At 44.4% G+C, this 12335-nt stretch overlaps 1 protein-coding gene across 5 annotated transcripts in view; it reads right to left on the reverse strand.

Moving 5' to 3' along the window:
• The window catches only part of ALPK1 (alpha kinase 1), a 106286-nt gene that overhangs the window by 23946 nt on the left and 70005 nt on the right, over positions 1 to 12335 (reverse strand). For 3 of the 5 annotated variants that reach the window (XR_011436303.1, XM_023636734.2, XM_070259809.1), the window contains exon 5: positions 1309 to 1507. Coding sequence is in view for 3 of the 5 variants with exons in the window: in XM_023636734.2 (XP_023492502.1) it covers positions 1309 to 1507 (199 nt within the window). In the remaining 2 variants the exon portion in view is untranslated. Of the gene's footprint in view, positions 1 to 1308; positions 1508 to 1619; positions 1893 to 12335 lie in introns of those variants that run through there. The other 2 variants (XM_070259810.1, XM_070259812.1) reach the window with 2 other exon arrangements.

Here is a 12335-nt window from a genome sequence, read left to right on the forward strand (position 1 = left end):
GACACAAGAGAAATAACAAAACCAACCAACCAACCAGCTAAGATTACTTTGTATCAAAGCAAAGCTAGCAACATGCCTGCTTACCGTTTGATCTCGACTTCCATGTCACCCCACAGCAATTCTGTATATCATAAAACAGGCCGCACTGACTCTGTTCCACTTGACGAGAGTCAGCATCAGAACTCTGCTTGTGCACGCCTGGCCCTCACCGTTTGGCCCCGCGTCGTACCCCTGCGGCTCCATGCTCTGCTCACACATCATTGCCATCTGATGCCATCAGAAGCAACATTAGCTGTTAGGTTTCCCTCATACCCCAAACATTATAAAATGTCCCAAATGAGGGACATTTAAAGGAAGAAACTTTTCCCTTAGTTCAACTCTGTCCCTGAGTTCCTCTAGAAAAGTAGTAATAAGATGCGGGCACAATTTACGCACAGCCGCAAGAACTGGAAAGAGAAGGAACTTGGGTTTTTGAACGTTAACCTCCAGAAGCCCATTTCTCCCATGTCCTTTTATCTCTGCCCCTCTCTGCATCCAGCAATTGTCCCATCTAGGATAGTTAGTACAGTTCCTTTTCAAGGAAATGCAGTAAAGATATTTTAACCTCTTAACGACCAGAGCTGTTAATAACAATAGCGAAAACCAATTAAAAAACTGAGCCAGTCCTGATTCTGGGAGGAGCAACTTCCCTTCTGTTTTTGTCCTTTATTCCTTCGCTCTTGGAACTGAGACTACCAGGCCACACAGTTGCTAACCCTCATGGTTATCGGGAATTTAAATAATTCATGAATTCCATGGAAGTGGACTTCGCTCTAAGGCATAGCAGGCCCCTCTCCCCTCCAACCCCTCTACATTACGTCCTAAGTTAGAATGTCAGCCTCCTTTTTCATTTCATTCAAAGTGACAGAAGGAAAAAAAAAAAGATACTTTAAGGCCTAATCAGGTAGTGTACCGGTGTTCCAAGCGATGAAAGACCCCTCAGATTACTTCAGTGGGTTTGTCAGCTCTATTGTTAGCATAGTCAAGTGGCCCTACAGAAAGGAGACGGGGAGCTAAGAGAAAATAGTAGAATTCTAATCTGCTTTCTAAAGGCTCTTGGTCAGAAGTAGAGCAATTCAGATACCCCTGTTTGAAAGCAGCAGGACAGATTTGTTAGAAGACAAAAGCTCCAATTAGTATTTTCCACACCCTTTCACAATTTTCTCTAGCGCCCCTGGCTCTGACGCGCCTCGCGCCGGGGCCTTTGTGCGCGGGGCGCGGGGCTCCCGCCTGGTCCAGCGCGGCCCGGCGGCCGGGGCGCGGCGCTACCTGCGTTGACGGAGACGCGCGCCTGGCGAATCACCAGCTGCGGAGCGACGGGCGCGGCGGGCTGCAGCCGGTGGAGCCCCTTGGCGACCTGCAGCAGCGGCCGGGAGGCGTCGAGCCCGTACAGGAGGCGGTCGCTCAGGAAGACGATGGCCGCGGCGGTGGCGCCGTCCCGGGCGAGGATGGACGCTCTCAGGGCCGCCTAGGGGACATGGGGACAAATGAGCCCGCGAAAAGGCGCCCGCGGGGAAGACCAGGTCCTGGGGCCCCGCTTAGTCTGCTAGGTGTTTGTATGAAGACAGGGACAACCAAACCTCGAGCTAGGAGAAGACACCTGCTTTAGGAGGCGACTGAACCAAAAGGAAGGATATAAGGAAGAGTCCGGCTCACTGGTGGGACAAAGTAACATGGCTTTCATCTCAGCGTCCCCATTACGTTTCCAAAATCATATGAGGGCTCAGTGCATATTTCTTGTTTTTAAAAAACTCAAACAGCACAAAGTAAAAATTAAAGGTGCCCCTTATTTTCTCGACTCTAACTTATCTTTTCCCATCCCCCCCACAATCACTCTTCGTGATAATGGTTTTGGAGAGATCCTTCTAGAACTTCTTCTACCCTTTTTTGCATACTTAGACGTTGATTCCTTGTCTTGTCTTCTCCCTCCCTTTCTCCTTTTCTCTTTCCTTCTTTCTTTTTCTTTCATCTTTCTCTTTCTTTTTCTTTCATCTTTCTCTTTCTTTTTTCCTTCCTCCCTTCCTTTCTTTCTCTCTCCCTCTCTCTCTCTTTCATAAAGGAGATTACACTTGGTTCTTTCAGTCATCCTAACATCTAGGAGAACTTTCCACATCAGTTCATTATACTCAGCTTCATTTATTGTCTGCATTTTAATTAGGAAAAATATAGAATTTTAGGTAACATTTTAAATTTGATTTATATGATCATGTTTAGTTAATGAATAAAGTAAGAAAAAGAAGGAAACACATAAAATGACAGCGTGACATAAACAGTGAGAAGTAGAGATAAATGAGGCAAACTTTTATGGAAAGACATCATCTTTTGGTCTCTTAAGGTGTTATTCCAAAGACATTCAAAGTCTTGCAGCTAAGAGCATAAATGAGTTTACCACCCAGTAGTACTTTCTCCATTTGCGAAACTAAATCAAGCAGAGTATTTTCTGGGCATGTCAGCTCACATGTGAAGCCTAGAAAGCGTTGGAAGCATCGCCCATTTTCCTGCCACAACGTTACTACACAAACACTGCTTTCCTCACCATATTACTCTATGTACTAACACTTCCTGGGCAAAACTAGGTGCCAGGGACAGAGCTAAATGCTCCATACGTATTAATTCATTGAATCCTCGCAACGATCCTAAGAGGGAGATTCCATTATTGTCCCCATTTACAGAGAGAAAACCTCAGAATCATAGAGGTTAAATAACACGACCGAGGTCACATGACCTGTGATTAAGAGCGAGGATTTGCTCAAGACCCATGTGGTAGAGGCCTATCTATATTAGGAAGACTGGAGGCCTTGGACATCAATTATCTGATACTTACAGTAACGTTAGTAGAAGCCCTATATGCAATCGATAGTATTGCAGTTGCTGGGCTGAGCAGGGGTTAATTTAACCAATTGAACGTGAGAGAGGGTGCATTCAAATTGGGAGAGAGTAATCTCTACTTTTCAAAAGAGCTAGAACGGCTCTTCAGAGTTTTAATTTGACACTTGCATGTCTATAAGTAAAACTGGCCTAAACTTTTACATCTGGCCCATTTGAGGGTTCCATCTATGGTACTTATTCACATGATTTTATTTCTGAGAGATATCCATCATCCATGTATCTATGTGTCTGTGTGTCCATCTGTCCAATGATAGATAGACAGATGGTGATCTGCAGCGCTCATGGAGAACGTAACATTCATATTTATAGGTGTGCATCAGCAGTCAGGAATACCTACTAATCACCAGCACAATAACCCTTCTCTTTTCAAATTGACGCTTTCTTAACTTGTTGAGGCTTTTTACCTCTTACCGTGTTTATTAAGTCTGGAAAGTGATAATTTGCACTTGTATTTATCCTTTTGTTCTAAGCCAATCACTGTTCCAATTGTGATAGAGATGCCAATTGTTAGGGAGGAATATCTCTTCTCTCTTCTTGATGTTTCCCTTCATGTGAAGGGAGCTCAATGACTGGAGCACTCCTGGCCTCTCTCCACTCTTTGCCGACTCTGCGCCAGGGGAGGTGGAGTGACTAATCTGACTGGTCATTGGGAAGAAGAAACTGGGCATGCATGGCTTAGCTCTTCTTTTTTCTCTTGGGAACAAACTGTCTGAATGAAACAGGGGTTCTTCTTTAGTCTTCTGTATCATAAGTCTTATCTAGAAATGCACCCTATGTGGGATGTTCTGCTTGGCCCAGTAATTCCTGTGACTAGTTGGGGAAGTCTACGTAATTCTGGGGTTCATCCAACAGACCCCCATGCTCTAATATGAAGCTATATCTTCCAATTTAGCCTTTATCAGAATTAACGGTAATATTTAATCTCTTGTCTGCCTAACTCTTGTGTTATATTTCTCAGTTTGCTCAGAGTCCAGGAGGGGAAGAGAGGTATTATTTATTGGATACTCCCCAAGACCCAGACATTAATCATTGCCTGACACACATAACCGTTTCTAAAGGAAACTGCTCTGCCCACAGCCCCTGACTTTGAAACAGCCATGGATATGTGGCTACTTGACCTTGACCCCATCGCCCAACCCCAGTGGCAGCTTGATACTAACCTAAGAGTAGCCACCTGAGACCTGGCCCCATGACTCTGTGGCCAGACTTGAAAAAATGAATTTATTAATCTGAACTAAGAAACATAGAAGGAACTTGCCAGTTGTTATAGGATGGAAAGAAGCAGAAAGTAGAGTGTAGCTAAGCCACGTTTATGGGCACCATCAGAATGAGGATCCAAGAATGATGGCCCTGAATCCAAATCCACCTCTTTGCGAGTGTCGTTCTTAGAGTTACAGATCTCCTTTATTGTCCCATGTGTATCTTTATAATAGTGTACACCCCATTTTATGAGTTTGCTTGAGTGAGCCTCTGTTCCTTCCAACCGAAAAAGCCTAACTAAAACTAAAATGCTCAAAACCTTATTGAGGTTTGTCAAATAAACCACCAATCTGAAAAATGCGTTTTAAGGTGAGAACAACTTAGTCATCTGACATTCATAAAATGTAAATTTCATAGACAGAGAAGAAAATTGATGGATTTGTGTATGCTCAGCTCTCCTTAACAAGGCCAGTGCCTGATCAAGAGTCCTGCCTGTGCCTGGTACTCATGAACAGTCTTTGGGTTTGCAGCCTCAGCTGCTGTCTGCAGAACTTACAGCTTCTGCCATTACTAGGCTCCCTTAAGCTTTTGTGTGGAAAGAGTAACCTTATTCCTGTCGTCCTGCTCAGGGCTGTGTACTTCGGAGGATACTCAGCAAGCCACCGAGAGTCCCCTCTCTTTGAGGTTGCATGTTGGTGCATGCTCGACATCTGCTCTCTGTTCTCACAGGTACCCCACTTCAGCTCTGGGATAACTGAAGTAGCTACTTGGGGTGCAATGCTTAGAGGCAGGCTGTTCTCCCGAGGCCATTCTCCACCCTTTCCTCCATGATCATAATGGTTTCCATCTTTGTAGCACCATCTAGTTGGTGAAAAATATTCACACACATTGTCTTATTTAAATTTATAGTAACTGTAAAATCTAAGATAAGAAAAATGAGGCTGAGAGTTTAAGTAACTTTCCAAAATCACAAAATCAAAAAGGTCAAGGTCGGGAAGGAGCTCCAGGCTCTATGTTTTTTATTTTGGTAAAAAATACATAACATAAAATTTACCACCTTAACCAGTTTTAAGTGTACAGGTGAGAAGTCTTAAGTATATTCACAGTGTTGTAAAACAGATCTCCAGAACATTTTCGTCTTGCGAATGTGAAATTCTATACCCATTAAACATCAACTCCCCTTTTCCCCCTCCCCCAGACCCTGGTAACCACCATTTTACTTTCTGTTTCTATGAATTTGATTATTCTAAATATCTCATATAAGTGGAATCATACAGTATTTGTCTTTTTATGACTGGCCTACTTCACTTAGCATAATGTCCTCAAGGTTCATCCTTGCTATAGCATGTGACAGGATTTCTTTCCTTTTTAAGGCTGAATAATATTTCATTGCATGTATTTACCACATTTCGTTTATCCATTATTCTGTTGGTGGACATTTGGGTTGCTTCAACCTCTTGGCTATTGTGATAGTGCTGCTATGAACATGGTATGCAAGTATCTCTTTGAGACCCTGCTTTTGGCTGTATACTCAGCAATAAGACTGCTGGATCATATAGAATTCTATTTTTAATTTTGTGAGGAGTCTCCAAACTGTTTTCTATAGAGGTTGCACCATTTTACAATGGAACCATGCACAGAGTTCCTATTTTCCCATATCCTTGGCCTACACTCGAGGAACTCAAGGCTCTTAAAGGTCAGTTTTCCTTCTGCTTTCTCCCCATGGTCTGACCAAGGTGACTTTGAGTAGGGCCAACTCTGGGGATAAGAAGCTGGGTCTTCGGAGCTATGGCTGAACTGACCACTCACTATGTCCAAACAGTGGCTCTAAGGAACCCAAACCCCTTATTATTATGAAAAGATTCTAAGAAAAAAACAGGGACAAAAGTAGAGAGAAACAATTGAAAAGAGTGTTCTGTTATGTATTTAAAAAGAAGAGAAAGGAAAGAAAACTTCCCAGGAGATGGCCTTTAATTTCAGTGTTTTGAAATTCTTTAGTGAAAGTTGGTGCCATGAGAGCAACTGACGATTCAGTGACGAGAGTTGGAATTTTTAGGGATAGCCCCAACTGGGCATGCCTCAGACGGAGCTGTAAGGACACTTTGCAAGTCCTGTGGACCCTCTGTGAGGTAGTCCTCCTGAGTTGAGGAGATGGAGCTTCTAGGAGTCTGGGGAGGCCAAGGTGGCCAGAGTTCACAGGGCAGAGCATCAGAAGGAGAGAGCTGCACAAAGCAACTTGTCCAGAGACTGCAGAGGGTCCCCCTTGAGTCTTCAGCAGAATAGTGATCGGCTCACGTAGGGAAAGACAGCACCTGAGGCTGGGGGAAGAACCACCTGAAAGGAGCAGAGGAAACAACCTCAGGCCTCATGCAGCTTGTATTTCCACCAGCCAGGGTAGCAGGCCTTGTCATTCACAGGGCGTGGGGTAGAGTATTCAGAAGGATATTACTCCAGTAGTGACATGAAATTAACTTTAGTGTAAGAAAGCTTTTAGCTCAGTCTGAAAATTTAGAAGCAAGTTTGGAAAGGATCAACCTATTTTCTAACTTGAGTGAGTCCCAGAACAAAACTCAAGAATATTAATAGGCACATGAGTTATCCACTATCCTATAAGGTGAAATTTACAATGTCTGGCATCCAGTCAAAAATTACTGGGCATCAAAGAAGCTCATATTACAGAGAAAAAAAAAAATCAGTAGAAACTGACCCCAAAATGACAGTTATTATAACTGTATTTCACAAGTTCATGAAGGTAGAGTAAAGATTATGTGGAATTAGAGACATGGGGGATATAAAAAAAATGATCTAAGTGAAACCTCTAGAGGTAAGAGAATATAATGTCTGAGAGGAAACCAGAGGTATCTGAGTTTGTTTCTGAGCTCCACCATTTACTTGCTGTGTCAAGTTACTTAACCTCTCTGAGTCTCAGTTCCCTCATCTGGGAACTGTGGGCGATGTCTATTTGCAGTGCTTTTTCAGGAGTAGAGGAAATGTGGGTCAGATGCTCGGCACAGAGCCTGGCACACTGTGGGCGCTTGATCAATGACACGGAGCCCTACGCAAAAAAGGGAAAAAGTCAGTCCACGTGTGCCCACTCTCTTGTATGACAAAATAACAACAAGCAAAAAGACAGGCTCCTGAAATAAATGTCAGTGGCATTTTCAATAGCGTAAAAAGGAAATAACAGATCACGCATAGCACATCTCTGAGGCTTATCTCAGAAAATGGCTAAACTCATTTCTTTTAAGCCCTCACCAAGGCTGAGGAGTGATGTTATTAGAAACTGGTGAAAAAGAAGGAAAATGAGCTGTATGGCAATTGGCGAAGGAAGTCTGGTTCCTGAAAGGGAGTCTGCTCAGCACGCACGTGCGCGTTGCTTCTGGCTGTCGCCAATGGAGGAATGCCTCCCCAGCACCTGTAAACTGATGCTGCAAACACCCCATTCTGCATCCCGCACGAACACGCCGTATATTTGAGCAGAGAACATTGCCTAATCTATTTTTCGCCCTTCTACTCTTAATAGATTGGAGCACAAAAGCCTGAGAGAGGGTGACCTGCCAGACAAAGGCCCTTTGAGTTCCTTGGAAAAGTAGACTTGGAGGAGGATGGAAGGAATCCAAGTGGCCCTATTATTTCCACTTGCACTAATTAGACATTTTTCTGTCAGCTATTGAGCACTGCTGAGAGGCCAAACTCACTGAATTCATTTCTAAAGTGTTTACAGAAGTTTGCATCTGTTTGTGTCTCTTCAGGAGGAAAATAAGCACTTCAATAGCATTGTGGAAAATCTAAACGAAGCATCCTATTCTGGAGGACCTGGCATCCCCCACAGCTGCATAATTTAACTCCGTTCAGGGCCCGAACCTCTCGCATCTCTCTCCAAAACCTAACGATGCAAAATGCAGGGAAGTCAACTCAGGAGAATCTTTGCTTTCTTGTCATTGTCTTTTCTCGCCCTCTTTTGAGGCGGTGGCGTGCTGCGCGCCTCATGCAGTTTTCGGTGGGCATAGTTCCTGCTGCCCCCTCTCGTGTTTCTCCCAGCACTCTGAGAAATTAATACCCACTTTCATTTGCTGCCAAGCGAGGGGATAGTAATTCCTCAGCAGCAAAGCAGAATACATCACTCTCCTGGGAATCTCCCCCAAATGGACACCGGGGGAGCCCTAGTGACTTCAGAAGGGGAGAATGAAAGGCGGGCAGAGTGTGTGGTAGGGAGGGACTCTAAAGGGAAAGTTTCCCTACGCGGTAAAATGTGCCTGGGTTATGCACACTTAGATTAACATGAAAGGGAGCTCCTCTCCCTCCCCCCACTCCCCAAAAAAGAAAGAAAAAGAAAACAACACAAAAACCCCAACCCACCAACTACATGGGCAGTGCCTTTGAAATGCATATTGGTCGACATGGAATTTGATTCAGGATTCTCTTTGTTTGGGGTTTCAGGCCCACGACTGACCCACCATCACAGAGGACTCAAAAATATGATCTTTTTAGGTAGTGTCACAGTAACAGAATTTTAGGGTTGGAGCCAACATAGGATAACTCAAGCGAAAGCAGGACCAGGAATTCTCTTCCTTTATCTTTCCTCAGAGGCTGACTTCAAGGGAATATGGTCCAAGCAGTCACCAAATCGTGTTTTTCTTGTTGAGCGATGTTTAAATAAAAATATATGGATGTAGATAAGGGAGTGTGCTGGATTTCTAAAGAGACAGGCTCACAGATGTGTACACGCGCGTACACACACGCCCCATGGTTGTTTTTTTCACATCTGTTTTCAGGATGGGAAATATGGGGTCTAATTGAGTTTGTGGCACAAAGGGAACTTCATGGCTAGGAAGCTGAGTCAGGTGGTAAAGGAATTAAACTCCACAATGAGATTTCAATACACAGATGATTGAAAAAATGCTAAAGAGTCTTTTCTAAGAGCTTTTGCTGAACAGCAGCAAGGAAAAGCATGTGCTGTTTTCATGGTCCCTTGCTTTAGCACCAGCCCCTCCCGGTGCTGAGCATCAAATTTGGGTCCCAGCTATGGGTTCAAAGCCGCGATGTGTTCACAGCAATGACAATGGCAGCTGTTCTCAAGGGGGGCTGGGTGAGGGGACTCAGAGCCGAAGCCATCTGGCATTGCAATTGGCAGGAACAGTGTAAAGGGAAATTATTGCTGCATAGCAAATTGGGAGATTGGAAAAAGGCAGGAGAAAGAGGGGGGAAGATGTCCTGAGGTGAGGAATTAGCAGAATAAACAAATGAAAAGTGATTGACGCCTGCATAGTTATGCATCAACAATAAAAGCAGAGTAAGAGTCGAAGCAATCAAACCAGACCACTGAAGGTCAATGGAAGACCAGGCATGGCACGCTCCATGTTTGTCCACCCACTGAAATGTGAGAAGGAGGAGAGAAGAAAAACTGAACTTTCGTAAGGTTTATGGCCAAGGTCTGTTAACATTTCAGGGGCATGTCCTTCGTTTTACCAGGGAAACATGCAGATTCAAGCACTTCTGGCAAATACAAATAGTCTTTTTCTCTATCTTGACACCTAAAGATAACATTTTGGATCATCTCGCTCTCTCTCTTTTCTTTTTTTGGTGAGGAAGATTGGCCCTGAGCGAACATCTGTTGCCAATCTTTTTTTTTTTCTTTTCCCTGAAGCCCCTCAATGCATAGTCGTATATTCTAGTTGTAAGTCCTTCTGGTTGTGCTATGTGGCACACCGCTTCAGCATGCCTTGACAAGTGGTGCCATGTCTGTGCCTAGGATCTGAACTGGCGAAACCCTGGGTCACTGAAGCAGAGCGCATGAACTTAACCACAAGGGCACAGGGACAGCCCCCAATCTTCTTCTTTTTTGCTGAGGAAGATTGTCATTGAGCTAACATCTGTGCCAATCTTCCTCTATTTTATGTGGGACACCGCCACAGCATGGGGAGCAGTGTCTGGGTTCACATCTGGGATCTGAACCTGTGCACCCTGGGCCACCAAACCTGAGCATGAGAACTTAACATCTAAGCCACTGGGCTGGCCGCGGGGTCATCTCTTCCTGCTTTCTCACTCTCCCTCTCTCAAATCTGCCATCAATGGAGTTGGCTGTTTGTTAGAAGAAAAAGAAAGCAGTATCAAACAGATAACCACCAAACTAGGGTCCTGGTGAATTTCATGCCCTGGGAGTCGGGGACCGCATGCCTCACCTCTCCTCCAGGTTGCTATGGCCACCATGACTCCAGTCATCATTCCTGGTGATTTCAACATCCACACTGAGGATTCACTCAGCACACTGGTCTCTCTTGCCACGGCCTCCTTGTCCCATGATCTTGTTCTACACCCAACCTTAGTCACCTGCTCCCATAGGCAATCATACTCTAGAACTCACCATTTTGGCAGCATCACGATCTCAATTTAAGCATTTGTTTCTCTGATCTTTATTTCATATTCTTCCAGCTGTTTTCTCAATAGCCCAACGATTTTGTAACCCTTTGGAGACAATCCACACAATCCACTGACCCTACTACGTTTTGCTGTGCCATTGATCCCCTAATATCCTCACTTGCCTCTTTAAATTCCATGGTACGTCAACATAATGACTTTTTAAACAGCATTCTTGACTCCTTTGCCACTCTCTGCTTCTGTCTTATTTGTCTGGAAATTCCAACCATATGTATTGTTAAGAGAAAATTAGAATCACCTAGGGGATTTTCAAAAATCCAGATGCTCAGATGGCACCCCAGACCAGTTAAATCAGAATCTCTGCAAGTGTACCCAGGCATCGGTTTCTTTCAAGGATCCCCAGGTGATTCCAATGTGCAGGCAGAGTAAAGAACCCCTGAGCTAGCCTGACCTTCCGCCTCTTTCCCCACCCCTCACTCTCTCCTCCCTGCTGGAGGTGGAATGAGTGTGCTGGGAGTGGCAAACCTGGCTCAGACCTTCCTCTCATCTCTCTTCAAATCTTCCGGCCTCCAGAGGGTGCATTCTGGCCTGTTCTCCAATAAGGGAAGGGGCCTGCCAGCAAGAAGATGGGTCTGGAGTGAAGAATTTTCCAACCCATTTGTCTGAATACCTAAAGCTACATTCTCCTATCCATTTTAGAATAATAAAGGTTGTTCTTTTGCTGTCTTTCAGATGATTCTAAACACAGGGGGAGAAGATGAATGGTATTTATTGTCACTTTAAATCCTCAAATTATATATAATTCTCTGCCTAACCCAAGCTTCTACCCAAGCAAGTGAATACGGCTGGAGAAAAACAAACAACCATGACACTTTAAATTTATGACCATAATCTGAAGTTGGCCTTCAGCGTGGCCTGGCAATCCCAGCTACATTTATACCTTGTGCTCTCTTCTTAAGCTGCCACAACCCCCTTAACCTCCTCACTCTCAGCTGATGACCTTGCTGTTTATTTCACGAAGAAAACAGTGAGTGAGAAGAGACCTTCCTTATTCTCTTACTGAAATTTACCGATTGGACCCATGTTCCTGCATACCCTCCTACTGGTAGATTTAAGGTGAAACCTCCACTTAAATACTCAATTCTGTCTCTTCTTGTTTACTCCAGGACATTATGCCTGTAAACACCCTCTTTCTCTTCTGCATCATTAATTTCCTCATCTCTACTGGATCATTCTCATTAGTACACAAACATATTGTAATGTCTTCCATCTTAAAAAGTCCTACCTTGACCATACATCTCTTAGTCTAGTCAGGCTGCTATAACAGAAATACCAAAGACTGGGTGACTTATAAACAACAGACATTTATTTCTCACAGTTCTGGAAGCAGGGATGTCCGACATCAAGGCACTGGCAGATTCAGTGTCTGGAGAGGGTCTGCTTCCTGGTTCACAGACGGCTGTCTTTTCTCTGTGTCCTCACATGGCGGAAAGGGCCATGGATCTCTCTGTCACAAGGGCTCCACCCTCATGGCCTAATCACCTCTCAAAGGCCCCATCTCCTAATACCATTACCTTGGGGGTTAAGATTTCATCATATGAATCCCACGGGGGCAGGGGGGACACAAATATTCAGTCCACAGCAATCTCCTTCCAGCTCCTGTCCATTTCTTTGTCCCCCTTCACAGCCAATCTCAAAAGAGTTGTCTAAACTCAAGCCAGCCCTGATGGCCTACAGGTTAAAGTTTGGCATGCTCCACTTTGGTGGCCTGGGTTCGGTTCCCAGGTGCAAAACCACACCACCCGTCTGTCAGTAGACATGCTGTGGCA

Source organism: Equus caballus, chromosome 2 (assembly GCF_041296265.1).
Source record: "Equus caballus isolate H_3958 breed thoroughbred chromosome 2, TB-T2T, whole genome shotgun sequence".
Taxonomy (NCBI): Eukaryota; Metazoa; Chordata; class Mammalia; order Perissodactyla; family Equidae; genus Equus; species Equus caballus.